The sequence below is a fragment of the Lates calcarifer genome, linkage group LG10 (assembly GCF_001640805.2).
Source record: "Lates calcarifer isolate ASB-BC8 linkage group LG10, TLL_Latcal_v3, whole genome shotgun sequence".
Classification (NCBI taxonomy): domain Eukaryota; kingdom Metazoa; phylum Chordata; class Actinopteri; family Centropomidae; genus Lates; species Lates calcarifer.
The window spans coordinates 27,723,138-27,740,573 of NC_066842.1; the positions used below are offsets into that span (position 1 = coordinate 27,723,138).

The following is a 17,436-nucleotide window of genomic DNA, read 5'->3' on the forward strand; positions in this document are numbered from 1 at the left end:
TTTCACATTCCTTGAAGCACAGGCCGAGGAGTAGGGTTTGCAGCGTTTTTTCTCCCCAGCCTATTTATCAACCTTAGACTTAAAGTTAGTTGTAACTCATTTGAAACTGTTAGTCTTTCACACCCAAGCTGGAAAATGCAAAAAACAGTTGTACTACTTATCATCTACCCTATCTGCCCTTTACTTAGAATCTGAATTCTCTTTGATCTGAATTACTTAGCACAGATAAAGTCTAAAATAATCTAATATAATTTCTAGATGTAGTTTATTCATTGGTAGATATCAGAAATTTATATAAAAAATGAGAATATTCATATCATGTAATTAATATTGCATAAAATAATAGTACTTAATTTACATTAAATCCACCACAGTGGTACCATCCTGGAAAACAGGAGCAGATAGCCTATTCACTAAATCAGTCTCATAAAGTATACTAAGTCCTCAGCCTCTGAACTTATTTTGTGATTCTAAGATTTTGTTAAGCTCATTGCCAAGTGGTTTTGTGAATATTGCTGTATTTGTGTAAGAGGACTGCATTACATAGCACTTTTCTAGTCATATAAACCACTCAAAGCGCTTCACACTACAGGTCACATTCACCCATTCACACACATATTGACATAGCACTTGCTCTACACATATAAGGTGTTCTCTAATACATACATACACATTCATATGCCGATGGCACATCTGGGGTAATATGGAATACAGTATCTTGCCCAAAGATACTTCGGCACTGGAGGAGCGGGGGATCGGACCACTGACCTTCTGAGCCACAGAAGGCAAGGCAAAAATGATTTTATTCTTTAAACAAGCCAGGCCCCTTGTCAGAGACTTGTTTCTAGTACCATTAATAAATGAGTGGTGATATAGAATAGTACTGTGACTAATGAATAAGTCAGGTGCATGGGTGATGCTCTGAGTTTGCGAGATGGCCGTGTGCTTCCATAACAGATATTTAGAATGAATCCTCAGATAATTAATCGCATATCTCAGTTAAGATAAACATGGAAGAACCCTAGTTACGGTCTTGAGGTTTCTAAAGAGTCCAGTGAGCGTAGTTCTTTTTATATTACTTCTCTTGATAAAAGTAACAGTCAAATGTCCAACATAGAGATTAAGTCTTGTTGGATAGAATGAACTCAGTCCTACAGATAATATGACCTTGTGTCCATTAGAGTTGATCTTCTGAACTGGCCATTTGTTCTTTTTTTGTTTCTCAGACATCTCCTTCTGTGTGTTAATGGCTGATTTGGAGTTAGAGAGAGAGGCTCCTCTATATCTGTTTCTTATTACTGGATGCTTGGAAAGTAGGGGTGGATGGGGGTTTATGTGCTGAAATGGTGATTATGTTAAAATAATTCTAAATTTAAATAGTGCCAATTACATAGTATTTACAGTGTTCACACTATTAAGAATAGAGTAAAAAAATACTGCTTCTTACATCTTTTAATGTTTTTAAAAATGTATGTATTCAGCTGTTGTAATGTAGATGTCTACATTTGAGAGACAAACACTGCAGTGTAGTTTATGAGAAGCCAATCACACAAAGTGTTGTTCGATTAAATATGCTCCAAGAACAGTTTAGGATCAGGAGGGAAACACTATTCATAATATTGGTCGCCAGGAAGTGAAATACTTCAAATCTACAAATATGACTTGATATTAGTATAATTGCTGCCTTTATGTTCACTCCAAACATTGCATTATAGATCAAAGTGAAACACTGAGAGCAAGCTCATCTCGATGTTCTACTTTTTGAGTGAATGTAGTCCCCTTGATGTTCCGTGCAAATTGGCACTTTGACATGCAGTGCAGCACAACATTGCATAAATCATGAAAAAGCTCAGAGCCCTCCAAATCTCTGCCTGACTCTGGAGTAGCAACTCTATCACCACAAAATGTGTCCATGAGTTTGACAAGAGTATTAGAGGGATAAACTGTGCACAACAAAAGGAAAAGGTCGAGACAGAGGGAGAGAGGAGGGGAGCACCTCTGTGTGCTGATTTTATTGAGTCCCTACACAAAGTAACACATTGTTTTGAGTCTTGATTTGTTGTCAACAACAGAATAATATACAATAATAGCAGAATAAGAACACGTCTGCAGTGTCCACATACAATAACTCTGTTGAAACTATCAGGATGTCAGGATCAGTGTTTCCTATAGACAGCAGGTGATCCTGATTAGCTCTTTCATGCATGAGCTATATAAGTTGTCACAGCAAACAGATAAAATTATTTTAAAAATTACAATTTTAGTCCTGCTAGCTCCAGGACAGTGTTATTCAGTGTATCTGTTTATATTGCCTGTCACCCAGTGAACAGTCTGGCCCACAGTAATAGACCTTTTTCTACCTTTTCTTGCCTCTAGATCTTAACAGCTTGTGCTGAATGCAGTAAAATGACACCCTGCTGTGTCAATAATCAAGACCAATAGAGACCATCTTTTGAAGGGATCACACCAGCAGCGAGGCCCATCATCATGTTGACATTCTAACCTTTGAGTACTGTATTGTGATGCTCTCACTGTGACAATATCTCTCCATGGATATATAAGCGCCTAAGTACTCAAAACTACCTCTGTAGTAGTTCCCACTACAGTGGGTGTCTGTGGGACCATATTTTGCCATGATGACACACGCGCACGTACACACACACACAAACACAGGTGAAAACAATACGAGCCCCACTGTTGAAGCTGGTAAATACTCAGGATCCCCAGTAACTCCAAATGCTTTGTGTGACTTCCTTCATTTCCTCTAGTACCATTATGCCAAACATGCGTAGTGGGCACAAGGTGCTCCTGAGCAACAGCCTCATTTTAAAGTGACTGAAAACATAATTTCAAATCAGAAATTTTTCAATGAGTTCAACACCATCCATGCTGACAAATTTCAGAATCTAAATGGGAGAATGAGTGAAATTTATTTTCATGCTCACCAGATAATTAACCATTTTTATTTTAGAAACTCCACTCCTCCACCATTGGGATAAAATTGTCTGCTCCACTGAGAGAGATATAAAACATCTGATTTGTTGGTATGTTTCTTTTCCTGTCCAACACCTACATGCTGCGTGGTGTAATTAACACTGCAGCCTCTGAGGCTCACTAACAGACTTTGAGCTGTTAGTCTTGCTAATAAATATCAATCTGCCTCACCTTGAAAGGAAACTCTTTTTGACAGCCAAGAGCTCTTCCCAGTACCAGGGGCTCAAAGACACACAAACACACACACACAAACCCCCCTCCAGGCAAGTATTAACAGAGTCCAAGCCTCCTGTGTAATTTGCATGTGGCAATCTGTTGAGGTGAGGCAAGTCAGACCAGCAGGTCAACAATCCACCAAGGTTGTAATCTTTCCGTCCGAAAAGGTAGGTTTCCCATGTTTTTCAACTTTGTGTAAAAGCGCCATTTTGCACCAAACCACTCTCTCAAGTTTTGTGTTGATCGGAAAGTAACGATTTGTAAAGATTTAACATCACTTTCTGTTTTTCCTTTATTACCTTTGCATTTTTGTATTATCAAAACTCTATTAATAAATTGATAAAAGCCTAGTTTGGAAAAATAATTTCAGCATATTTCAGTATTTTGCACCAAAAGTACTACCTAGTGGCTGACTGGCACCAAATTTTGCACAGAGCCTCTATTGGAACAAGTTTTGTTTCAGTGGGAGTGATTATTCCTGTGCCTGTTTAACTGGAACCTACAAGACATTGTTCCTTTGTAACTTGAGCATTTTTTGGATTATCCAAATTCTGTTGATAAATTTTGATCATGAGACTCCATACATACCTTGTGCCAAGTTTTGGCAGATCAGATCACACCCTTACCTTGGTTATAGTGCTACCCGCTGGTAGACATGCATCATTTTATTGTTTATGATGTGTGCACCATTCTATACCTCCACTGAAAATTGAAAATTGAAGTGGAGGTATAGAATGGAACCTGCAGGTCTACGGGCATGGTGCAAGTCTCAGGTTTAGAGCAACATAGACACCGGAAAACTTTCCACCAAGGTTGAAATGTTTGAAAGGTTGGCCTCACAAATTTTTCAGTTTTGTGGTCAACATGAACAAATTTTGTACATAACATCAGTGTGATATGGCAAACCACCCACTCAAGTTTTGTATTGATTGCAAAGCAATATGTACCAAGCCTATCTAGCTTCCACTAGATGGTGACAGCTGTTCAATACAACACTGTTTTTTTTCTTCTGTTTTAACATAAAAACATGTATTTGAAGGATTACAGTATTTACATGTAACATTACATCTAGTTTAAAAATCTGTCATCAGCTGAACCCTCTTACTCTACAGTTCCTCCTACAGTATGGGCAACAGTATGCTGTACAGACATTGTAATGTCCCTCCAAATTTAGCAAAACAAAACAAACAAAAACAAAAACACTTATTGTCAGCTTAACAATCCTGAAATTGTAATTGATAGAACTTTTCATGATTTTGACTCACTTCAATCCACAACTCAGTCTTTTGATGATGATCAAATGTGTGTTAATGATAAAAACAACTGAACTCCTAATGAAGATCAACAATCACTATCATTTACTGTATTAGAGTCATCTATATTATTTTCAAATAAGCTAACCTGCATTTATTTATTCATGAACATAGAAATCTTCATATACTGTATTTGTGGTTCTTTCTGTGATTATACTGTTATTTTACCCTTTAGGGTAGAGAGACAGGTTCAGATTATTTACAGAATGTTCTCTGAAGCTGAATGAGAGACAGTGTTATCAGAAAATGCTCCAATTTACCATCCTACATTTACAATCCTACCATCATCTTCTGCTTATAGAACACAGACACACAAATGAAGATATCTCTGCTCTGGTGAAGTGTTATTGCAGTGGGAAAGATGTTGCTCTCAAACCTGCATTATACAGAATGTTCTGAACAACCTGAAAATGCCTCTGCACATTAGACAATCCTGTCTGTCCCACACTCTGAACTTCAACTGAAAATCAATGGAATCCTTCTCAATAATTCTGTCATTGTCCCTGTTCCCCAGGTCATGTAAACTCATTTCACATTAAATGTTACTTACAACCTCACTGCCACCCTCCCTTTGGACTCCAATTCTTGTGGGCTCTTGGTGGACTAAAGTGTAAAAGCAGGACAAGTTTCACTGATGGTAACCTAATCTAGCAATGATCAAAGAATAACATATTTTAGGATGTTTGTGTTTGTTTGAGGTCCTGCTGTGGATGCTAACACCACATCTGAGGAGACAGAGGGCCAACTACCAGGATACTTTGACCCAGAACAGCCTCTAACATGCCTGTATTTGTGGTTTAAAACTAAATAAATATATTTAAAAAAAAGAACAGCTCAGAAAAATCCACCTCCTTTGGAAAAAAATTCACCTTATGTATAAAAGTATCCATGACAAAAAAAAACCCTGTACCTTTAGGTACAAAACCTACTTGATTAGGTTTGGAAAAGATTTAGTTTGAGTTCAAAAAGTACTTCCTTAAGGCTACAGGACCATCCTCATCATGGTTACAGTGAGGGGTGTAAAGATCCATCAATCTACATCGATTCGATGAGCCCATACCATCAATCCAAAATGAAAACATCGATCAGATATCAGACAAGCGCAGAAACGTCAGCTGGTTTCATAACAACTCTGATTAAGCACAATAAAACAGCCTGCTGCAGGCCATTGCCAACACTGACAAAAATAACAAAAACCCCAAACATTTTCTTTGTGTTAGCCACGATCAACATTGACTCACTTTCAGCTCCTTTTTCTGTGGAAAGATAGTCTCCATACCCAGCGCCCAGCGCCAATCACAGGCAGCTGACATGACAGACAGACTTCACTGCATCTAAGCTAGCAACATGTTCATTAACCCTGGAATAACAGGACATCAGTTTAACAGTCTGAACAGTGTTTCTTTGCTAACCCAATATTAACATAATGTATAACATCATAGTTCATCACAATATAATCATTTGTAAGACGCACATTTATTTTGAAATTTCCTGGTATGTCTTTCTCCACCTGAGCGCATACATTAGGACTGTAGTACCTTGGTTGTTATTACTAAGTTCTAAAACTATTTTACTCAGTTTAAACTTAAGCAGATTGTCTTGACCATGTCTACATACCTAATGCATTGAGTTGCTGCCATGTAATTGACTGATTAGATATTTGTGTTAATAAGCAGTTGAACAGGTATACCTAATGAAGTGGCAGGTGAGTGTATATTTCCCAGCATGTATATGTTGTATATTTACAAAGACAACGTACCTGCTGAGTCCCAAAAATGCTTGTTTGCTTGTTAAACATAGAGGAAAATGTTTCTTCCATTCAGAGTCATTCTAGCTACACTGGATACAGTATACTGTAACACACTGAGATGTCACACTATCACAGCATGACCAATTATCCATGAACTAAGAGAAATACACAATTAAATTCGAAAATGGCCCTAGAGACACAAGCATTGCCAGTGGACAGAAGTTTTAAATACTGTTATATATAGTGATGCTGATGGTAATGATGATGATGTACTGTGCATCAACTACGTTGGAAACCATAAACTGGTGAATGAAGAAGGACAAGAAAAACTTACTTGTGCATAGCAGAGCCCCAAAGGCATTAATGGCTGCCCTGGAAAGGAAATACAGGGAGCAGTTAGTGGCTCAGACATACTAATAAACACACTTGCAAACAATGCACATGATACATTAGTGTGACTGTACACACAAATGAATGTGTGTGTATGTCTCTGAGTGTTCTGATATGATGACATACAATAAAGTTATTAAAACTGAAGGACAACACTGCTCTTTTCCAAGTTTTAAATGACAAAAATCAAACATTATTTGACATAGTTCAGAAACACGGTACTTGGTGTGATTATCAATGTGCTTTAATGCTGGATTTTAAAAATGACAGCCTCATTTATTTACTGCAGTCCAGAAATCAAAGTTTATAAATCAGAACCAAAGTTAGTCCCTCTCTCCTCCTGAGAGCCCCTAAGCTAAATGTCATAAAGAGAAATTAAATGCCATAAAAATCAAAGATGGTCATCTATTTCATAAGGAATTCATCCTAGCCAACATGTCAGATCTTCACAACACCCAGTGGCCCTATTCAGGCCCTAGTGGTTAATTCACTGAACAATGTCTCTTAGTGGCGTATGAGCCTCATAATGTGGAGGAGCTTTTGTTTGAAGCTTCAGTTGTGCAGGGCATAATCTGTAAAGTTTGTTCCATATGAGTATTTCCTTTCATAGATATTTTTGAGGAGTATTTAGTGTATAGTGGAAAAGCAGCCAGTGCCTTAATGATGATGTTGTGTATTATGCTGTACTATTCTTTTTCTATCTTACTTACAGTGTCACCATTAATCGGCAGTGAAGTTCTTTAAACTTGGATGCTGTTAGTGAAACTGATACAGTTTTTAAGTTTGTGGTAATATGATTTACTGTATAATGTGGTATGATGAGGTTCTTTATATGGGCCCTGCTTTGTTCAATAATAGACACACTGTCTTGTTAAAGGCCCCTGTGTCAAAATCATATTTTCAGGCCTTGATTATTTCATCCGATATTGTGTTTACATATTATATACAGTATTCCTAAATTAAATACCATGCAACACAGACCAAGAGCCACACACAATGTGCAGAGTGGAAGGAGTGGGAGGTTAAAGGGGGCCAAGAAGCTCTTTTTGTCCTAGGGCTCTTAGCTGGTATACTCCACCATGATCACTGTGTGTCAGTCTCCAATAGGTCAAAATCTTGACTCTGTTAATTTAAGTACCTACCTTAAACAGTCAGTGACTGAATGAATTAAACTGTACTGTCTGTAATAACACCATAAACTGGCCACTCCATTTTCGTTTGGCCATTTAGTATATAGAGCAGCTAAAATTTAAGTTGAGGTGATCGTGTATTTATTGAAAGAAGTGATTCTTTCAACATTCCCTTCTTTTGTCCTTCTTTCCTTCATTTTATTTTCTGCCTGGTATTCAGTCTTCTCCTTCTCCTATCCCATATTCATTTCTTTCTTCCCTCCAATATGTATCTCCTCCCGTGATTCCACACCTTCATTCATCTTCACATGGGTGGAGATGTGGAACAAGTCATTGTTGGCCTGTTGTAAATGTTTGCCTTGCATACTTACTTATTCTGTGGTAGCACTTTGGGAGATAGAGGAGCTGTACTAGTCTTACCCTTGGTACTGATCAGAGAGAGAATATAGATTGACTCTGTCTGACAGCAGATCATATGTGTGTGTGTGTGTGTGTGTGTGTGTGTGTGTGTATTTGTTTTTCTATTCTGGTGGGGACCTTAACCTGAGATACCACTCACCCCATAGGGAAACTATGGGGTCCAAATCTTGGTCCCCACAGGCACGAGCATTGCAACCAATGGAACAGCTTGCTGATATGCCTAGTGCGGTTTTCTTGAAAAAAAAAAAAAAAATGGTCCCCACCAAGTAGGGTTTCATGACATGGTGTGTTTAGGACTGCGCCACTAGTGGTCACTGATTCAAGTGGTCAAGTCTCCTGCTGCTCCTACAACTTCACTCAACACCTGCTGCTAGAATTAGAAATTATTTATACTGCTATTAGTTGTATTGCTATGTTAGCAGTTAATACTTTAATTATCACTACTATCATTACTACTGCCCCTCCACCACCCCACCACCCCCTTCTTAACCCAACAGGTAGAGGCAGATGGCTGCCCACCCTGAGTCCAGTTCTGCTCGAGGTTTTTGCCTCTTAAAAGGAAGTTTTTCCTTGCCACTGTCGCCTAGTGCTTGCTCATGGTGGGATTTGTTGGGTCTCTCTCTGTAAATACCTATTTTAAAGGTCTAGACCTGCTCTATATGAAAAGTGCCTTGAGATGACTTTTGTTGTGATATGGTGCTATATAAATAAAATTGAATTGAATTGAATTGAATTGATTGTATTGTATGGTGTGTGAATTTCCCCGGTGTGTAACTGCATATATCAGTATGCTTCATATTTTATATAGATTGGTACACTTTTATGTGATCAGACTTTAATTTTATTGAATAATTTGACCTGAAAACATCAGGGGAATCAATTTAATCACTGTAACCTCCTTTCAAAGCAGTGTTATTCTTTGAAAACGAATGATAAAAATTTTGATTGCCATAAGTATATAAAAATATGCATTAATGTCTGTAAATACAATCAATCATTAACATTTTTTCTAAAAATGTCTATTTTATATTGTATTTTATCTCAGGAACATTGTCGGGGAAAATTCTTCACATTTGTGTTATAACTCATCTGTTAGACACAAAAGTCTAACAGGATGAAATTATTAAGTGAAAAGGTCAAAGGTTAGTCCCATTCATGTGAACGTGATCTGTCTTAAAGGAAATCTCCAAAGGTGACCTGGTTAGATTTTGATGGTCAAAGGTCAAGATCAATGTGACCTCACAAAACACGTTTTTGGCCATAACTCAATACTAATATTAGTAATTTTGACAAAATGTTACACAAATGTCTAATAGGATAAAATGATGAAGTGATGACATTTTCTGTGGCTTTCTGGCCTCCAGGCTGTTCTCCCAACCAGCTTCACCTGTCTATCCAGTCTCTTAGCTGTCCATCAGAAATGTCCACCCTACTGTCTTTATCCTGCCCTCATATTATACACCAGAGGGCCCCTGCTCTTTTAATCTCCAGACCCCCTCCTGCTGGACTTGCTTCTTTCTTGCATAGGGATGTCTGGAATCCATCCCTCAAGGGTGGGATACAGTCACAATCTGACCCTGTTTCCTTGAGCCCCTGTCTCCAGCCTCAGATCACTGTTCCCTGGTCATATTCCTTCCTTGACTCGCCTTGCTCTTGCTACCCATCAGATGTGTAAAGACATTTCTCCCTGCCTATTTGCATAACTGGCTCCACTTGTCATCAGCCTATATTTTATTATTTTTAGTTATCAGTGAAATGGAGGAGATGGGGACGGAAACACATAGGCCTGTCACCAACTGCTCAAAATCACTTCTCATCTCAGAAAAAATAATCATGTAGTAATAATAATAATAATAATTGTATCATTATTATTATTGATAATAATAATATTAACAATAATAATACATAAAATTTCTATAGCGCTTTTCAACACTCAAAGATGCTTAACAATATAACAAAAGAAAAGAGAAACAGTAAAAAGAAATGAATAAATTAAATAAAGTTGTAGTTATGTAAATGCCAGGTTGAACAGGTGGGTCTTGATTAGTGATTTGAAGGTCTGTAAAAAGTCCAAGTTCCTGATGTGTAGTGGAAGGGAATTTCAGAGGGTAGGGGCAGCGGCAGTGAAGGCTCGGTCCCCCGAGGTCCGGTGCTTGGTTCTGGTGATGGGGGTCAGGAGGTTTGAATCAACAGATCGGGAGGTCAGAGAGATAAGAGGGGGGAAGGTTATTGAGGGCTTTGCAGGTGATGAGGATTAGTTTGTACTGGATGTGGCATTGTACAGGGAGCCAGTGGAGCTGTTGAAGGACAGGGGAAATGTGGTCTTGGGAGCAAGTGCAGGTGAGTAACCAGGCTATTGCAGTAGTCGACTCTGGTGGTTATGAAGGCGTGAATGCGTGAATATTCCAGAGGTTGAAGGATGATGTCCTGATGATGTTGCTGATGTGGGATTTGAAGGAGTTACACATTGAGGGGGAGGGAGTGACAGTATGATCATCAATGAGGATGGAGAAGTCCTGGGCAGAGGGCATAGACTGAATGAATGAATGCATGAATGAATGAACAAATAAATAAATAATCAGGTCAAATGTAGTGTAGCATTGAAAAGTTCATTTTTATGAAATAACCTAAATAAAAGTGATGGCTGCAGGGATTAAATGAGGGACATGACTAGTGTCATTCTGTATTTGTGCAGTTCATGCGGCCATGTTAGATAAGATAAGATAGACTTTATTTATCCCACTTGTGGGAAATTCACGTTACAGCTGGAAGAAACAAGGGTGACCAAAATAGAAAAATAAAAATAAAAAATATAAGAAAGGCACAGAAGTAACAAAGTTAAAGTGCAGGAATCAGCATTAGAAAAAGTCTCTGTAATAATAGAAATGTGCAGTTGTGAAATGTGCAGTCGTAATATAGGAGAAATGGTGATAATCATTGAGGTAGATGAAATTATCTGCAAAATAAAGTGACCAGAAAAGTGGAGTCCAAAGTTTCAGGTTTATTGTTGGGTCAGTCTGGTGTTGTACAGCCTGATGGCTGTTTGAATGAATGAATTGCAGTAGCGCTCCTTCTTGCACCGCAGATGCAGCAATGCTTAAGGAGCTGCTCAGGTCTCCCAAAGTCTCATGCAGGGGATGGGAGGTTGTCCATTCTAGACGTCAACTTGGCCAACATCCTCCTCTCACCCACCTCCTCAATGGAGTCCAGAGAGCAGTCCAGAACAGAGTCCGGCCTGTCTGACCAGCTTATTCAGTCTCTTCCTGTCTCTCTCTGAGGATCCAGTTCCAGCAGAGCACTGCATAAAAGATGGCAGAGGCCACCACAGAGTCATAAAAGGTCTTTAGCAGAAGGAGCTCAGTCTTCTCAGCAGGTGGAGACGACTCTGGCCCTTCTTGTACAGGGCATTGGTGACCAGTCCAGTTTATTGTTGAGGTAAACACCCAGGTATTTGTACTCCTCCACGATCTCAATGTCCAAACCCTGGATGTTCACCGGTGCAGTGGGAAATGACTTCCTACTGAAGTCGATCACCACCTCCTTCGTCTTGCTGGGGTTGATGTGCAGATTGTTCTTGCCACACCAGTCGACAAAGTTAGTGATGACCTCCCTGTAATCAAGATCATTCGCCTGAGAGACACACCCAACAATGGCTGTGTCATCTGAGAACTTCTGGAGAAGAAGTCCGATATGTACAGGGTGAAGAGGAAGGGGGACAGTACTGTACCCTGCGGGGCCCCCGTGCTGCAGACCACCACATCAGACACACAGTCACGAAGCCTCACATACTGCGGTCTGTTGGTGAGGTAATCGGTGGTCCAAGCAGCCAGGTTACAGTCCACTCCAGCTCCCTCCAGCTTCCCCCTGAGCAGAGATGGTTGGATGGTGTTGAAAACATTGGAGAAGTCGAAGAAGGTGACCCTCACAGACCCTCACCACACTGTTCTCCAGGTGTGAAAGGCATCTGTGCAGCGGGTAGATGTCAGTGTCTTCCACACCAATGCCAGGTCTGCAGGCAAACTGCAGGGGATCCATCACATCACTCACTAGGTGACGGAGGTGGCTCAGGACGATCTTCTCAATTGTCTTCATCAGGTGAGGTTAGGATTACTGGCCTGAAGTGTTTTGGCTCACTGGGATGTGCAGTCTTTGGAACAGGGACCACGCAGGATGTTTTTCACAGGAACTGAACTCTCTCCAGACGGAGGCTCAAGTTAAAGATGTGCAGAAAAACCCCACAGAGCTGATCTGAACAGTCCTTGAACAGTCTGGTACTGATGCCTGGTCAGATGTGATGGAGAGGCAGGGAGGGGGAGTGACCCCTGCTGTGAGTGGTGTGTGGATCACCCTGGCGAAGTATGAAGGGGGGGTGGAGTGGGGTGTTGCAGGTGACAGGGGGGTATGAATTTGAGGTGCCATAAGGTCTGGGATCGTGTGGGTGGGGGAGGGGACAGGGACAGGGACAGTTGAATCTGTTGAAAAACAGGTTCAGTTCGTCAACTGTCCTTGCTGTGTCCAGAGATGGTTTTTAGGCCTCTCCAGACCTCTCTAGTGTTGTTCCCTTGAAGGCGCTCCTCCAGCTTCCTCCTGTAGCTGTCCTTGTCCCTTCTTATCTTCCTCCTCAGCTCCTTCTGCACCCTCTTCATCTCCTCCTTATTCCCAGTTTTAAAATCCACTTCCTCTCATTCAACAGGGTTTTTAATTCTGGGGTCACCCAGGGTTTGTTGTTGGAGAAACACTGCATCTTCTTTGTAGGCACAGTGTTCTCCACGCAGAAGTTTATGTAGTCCGTTATGCAGGTTGTCAAACTGTCAGTGCGGACCCCATGTGGACCACTCATCACCTCCCAATCCGTGGTGTCAAAGCAGTCCCTCAGAGCCATACTGGCCTCCTCAGTCCATCTCCTCACATACCTTTTGGTAGGTGGTTGTTTATTTACCAAGGGTATGTAGGCAGGGACCAGATTCAGGTTGTGGTTAGATCAGTCCATTGGGGGGAGGGATGAAGAGCTGTATGCATCTTTGATGTTTGCATACAGCAAGTCCAATGTCCTGTTGTCCCTGGTGTTGCATTTCACATACTGAGTGAAAGTGGGGAGAGTGGAGGACAGGGAAGCATGGTTGAAGTCACCAGAGATCAGTAGCAGGGCCTGGGGGTGTAATGTCTGGAGTTGTGATACAACAGTGTGCAGGAGTTCGCAGGCCGTAGTGGCATCGGCTAAGGGGGGGACGTACGCAGTTATAGCTATAACATGTGACTCCCTCAGGATGTAGTATGGCTGCATGCTAACTGCTAACAGTTCAATGTCCCTGTTGCAGAACTGCTCCTTTACTCTGATGTGACCTGGGTTGCTCCATCTGTCGTTAACAAACATCACAATGCTCCCTCCTCTCTTCTTACAGCTCTCCTTGGCTTTCCTGTCTGCTCTCACGAGCTGAAACCTGTCCAGTGAAACGTGCAAATCTGGAGCGAGTTCATTCAGCCACGATTCAGTGAAGCACATGAGCTACTGTAACTAGCAGCCGACGTGACCGGCGCCATCTCATCTGATGTTACTAGATTTGCTGTAAATTAGCATAAAAGCAGGTAGGTAGAACGGCCATTGTGTTGTAGGTAGACGTGGTGCGTTCCATATCGCTTTGGGTTATCCACCGTAGATGGGCTACATTCCATTTCAAATTGCCCCTGTCTGCCGTAGTCCGGCCATTTTATAGGCTGTGACTGCAACATGTGAAGTGGCTGATGGAAATTTAGCAGTTTTGTAGCATAGGCCTAATTAATATAAAATCATCGAAATGGACGAGCTTCTTCTCCAAAGCAAATTAGTTGAGGATTAAGGGTATTGTTGAGCCTAAAACAAAACTGATATAAATCACAGAAATGTAAGATAGGGAACGGTAATAGAATCTACAAATGTAAACATACATTAGAAAACGTAAATGAGATATGAGAAAAAAACAAAACAGTTTCTGTGCTGTGGAGTCCCGAGTGACAGAAAAAATATGTGGTGGGCACGAATCAATAATTACATTACCTGACTATTTCACGAGTTGACATGAGACTGGGTTTGTCAGAGATCACAGTGTGAGTCTGTGTCCTGCATCTCTTCATCAAACAGCTAATACTGGCTGTACAATGGCCTTTTGCAATATTGATCTTGATAACTGATCCGCTGTCGAAGAAGGGACATGGCCCAGAGTTTCTTCAGAGGAGGACGACAGGACGGTAAAAACTCTGATGACACAAACCTTTCTATTACCTTTTCTACGCAGAACACCAAAAGACAACAGGCTGACTGGCAGCTTTCTCACCACAGCCGAGCACCTCAGGCTGATATGGAAGCCCATTTCTGCCAGTATAAGAAAAAAACCTGTCTATGTTAAATCAAAATCATGAGATAAAAGTCATAAATTGTGAGATAATAAGTCAGAATTATGAGATAATGTCGAAATTATGAGATAAAAAGTCATAATTAAAGTTCTGAGATGAATTGAAATCACAAGATAGTAAGTTGAAAGTATGAGATAATGTCAAAATTACGAGAATAAATAGAAATTATGAGATAATGTCGAAATTGTGAGATTTAAAAAAAAAATATGACATGATGTCAAATTTATGAGATAATGTCGAAATTATGAGATAAAAAGTCATAATTAAAGTTCTGAGATGAATTGAAATCACAAGATAGTAAGTTGAAAGTATGAGATAATGTCAAAATTACGAGAATAAATAGAAATTATGAGATAATGTCGAAATTGTGAGATTTAAAAAAAAAAATGACATGATGTAAAAATTATGAGATAATGTCAAAATTACGAGATAATACGACGGAATTATGAGATAAATCATAATTATGAGATAAATCAAAATTATGACATTATAAATTGAAATTATGAGATAAACAGCCATAATTATGAGATAATGTTGAAATTAGCAAAGTAGCAGTTCTTTGGCATGAGTTCTCCTATTCAACTTGACAACGAAATGGATTGTGAGCGCACTGAAGACTATTTTAAACAGGGCTTTACAACAGATGAAATATTTAATTTGCTTGCTGATTCACACTGGATTATATGGCGCAAACACACCTTTGGAAAAGAAGAAGCTCTTGTGAAGACAGAATAAAAATGATGTGGTAGACATAAATTGTAAGTATTACTGTAACAGCTGAGAAAGATACTCTCTCTGTTTGTGGCCAAGACAAAGTACAGAATTTTATGATCACTCTTTAGCTAGTTTAAGAAAAACATTGTACACAGTGCTTTCTTTATCTGCACTATTAATTATGAGGCGGATAGTGTGCTGTGTTGCCTACCAACTGACATTATCTTCTATTAATATACTCATAATTCCTTATTTGAACAAGATCCTCAAGATCAAAGGAAATGCTGCAACCTGTTGAGTCTTACAGTGATCATCTTAAAACAGGTAGTTCACACACAAAAGATACTAGATGTCTTAAGTGTCTTTATAAAAACAAAAGTGGAATTAAAAGATAATACAGTGCAGAATTTTCGTGCTCAGCTCACATTTTAGCAATGTTAAGACAAACTTCGAAACTAAGCAATTAAATGTTTTCTCTCTCAGTACCACCAGTGAAACAAACTGTAATGCAGTGCACTGTTTAGAACATTAGATAATGTACGGAAGTCTATCTAGATGGCTTACATTCAGACAGTGAATGTGTGTCATCAGTTAGCTGTAGTAGACTACACGCACTGGAATATGTGCACATTAGTTTAACTTGCTTTTGTGATAATGGTGTCAGTGTTGAAATATGTCAATAGTTCACTGTAACTTCATAAATATGTGTTTTGGGTGACTATCATTCTCAGTGACAATAAATACACCACCAGTCTTTGGACTTTAACTAATAAATATGCAAATAATGGTTACAAAGAAGTTCATAGTTGATAGAATTCATATTAATGGTTATTACATGCATCATTTCAGGTATTACCTTTCAGGAACAAGTTATGAGAGTCACTGCTTGATAATGTCACGTGTCTTACTGTTAGCATAACTCTTCATCAGTTTACAATTACCTGAATTTGTTTTGAACATCTTTTTGTTACTCATTGTTACTATATGACACAAATATGATGGACATAGTAATGATGGAAATAGACTACCAGGCAGCAGTCATTTTCTTGTATGGAAATAATAATAATTATTAATCATTATCATTCATTATTTTAACAGGATCTTCAAGATGTAAGAAGGCACTGACCTACTGACCATATAACAGATATTTCAAACACTACATCCATTGCTATTACTAATAGTTAATTTAATCTAAAAAAGATTGCGTTATTGTCATACATTGTTATGGTTCTGGCTTTATTGGTATTAAATTGGCCTTGACCATTGGCTACATTAATCAATGAGAGGTGTTATCTTTCACTGAAACTCCAAAAGCCTGATCTTACTTGAAGCTGTTAAAAACATCTGACGTCGCTCCCTTTCTCACTTACCATAGATGGTAATAAGTCAAGTCAAGTCAATGCGATGTTTCCATATTTATAAATGCTGTCACAAGAGTCATTTTCTGCCAGAGTTTATGAACAGACTGACCAACATTGTGAATAAGTAAGTCTCATTACTGCACAGTTAATTATAGGTAATTGAATTGCTGGTCTCCACCCCTGATTTTCTTTTTTCCCCTTGTCTTTTAGAGACCTCAAAGAGGAGGAGCTGGTCAGGTGGGGAAGTTCATGCTATAGAAAAGACCCTGAAAGCTGTCACTGAACCTGGTAAAGTACCTGGCAAACCTGAGTGTGCTGCCTGCGTTAAGGCCTCACCTGAAGCACTGAAAAACACAAACTTAAAGTGCAAGAAGAATTTACTAAAGAACACTGCACCTGTTCTTTCCATTTGCACTTCTTGTACTTATTGTGCATGTGTTGAGGATACATGTGTTGATATTTTAAGTTCTGTATACCTTAAAGACACCTGTACAAGAGCATACCTGTCATGTATGAGCAAGTGGGAGCTCTCATTGTGAAGTGACTGCTATGGTTACTCATGAGTTACTCATGAATAGTATGGTGGATGTTCATAAAGTAATACTTGTATTGTCAAGTAACATATACTAAGATAGAACTTGGGATGCATGAGAGACGCTGTTCTTTGAAGTTTTGTCAGTTTTGTTTAGAGAAAAACGTTTTTCCTGCTTCTGTCAACCTCTGGGACGCTCCTCTGTGTAATGTTTGGTCCAGTGTTA

General features: G+C 39.4%; 1 protein-coding gene across 1 annotated transcript in view; it reads right to left on the reverse strand.

Annotated features, from left to right (window-relative positions):
- Positions 1–17,436, reverse strand: part of LOC108884586 (cytosolic carboxypeptidase 4) — a 124,562-nt gene that overhangs the window by 75,209 nt on the left and 31,917 nt on the right. The window contains 1 exon segment of the mRNA XM_018678567.2: positions 6,608–6,645. Within this exon segment, the coding sequence (XP_018534083.2) occupies positions 6,608–6,645 (38 nt within the window).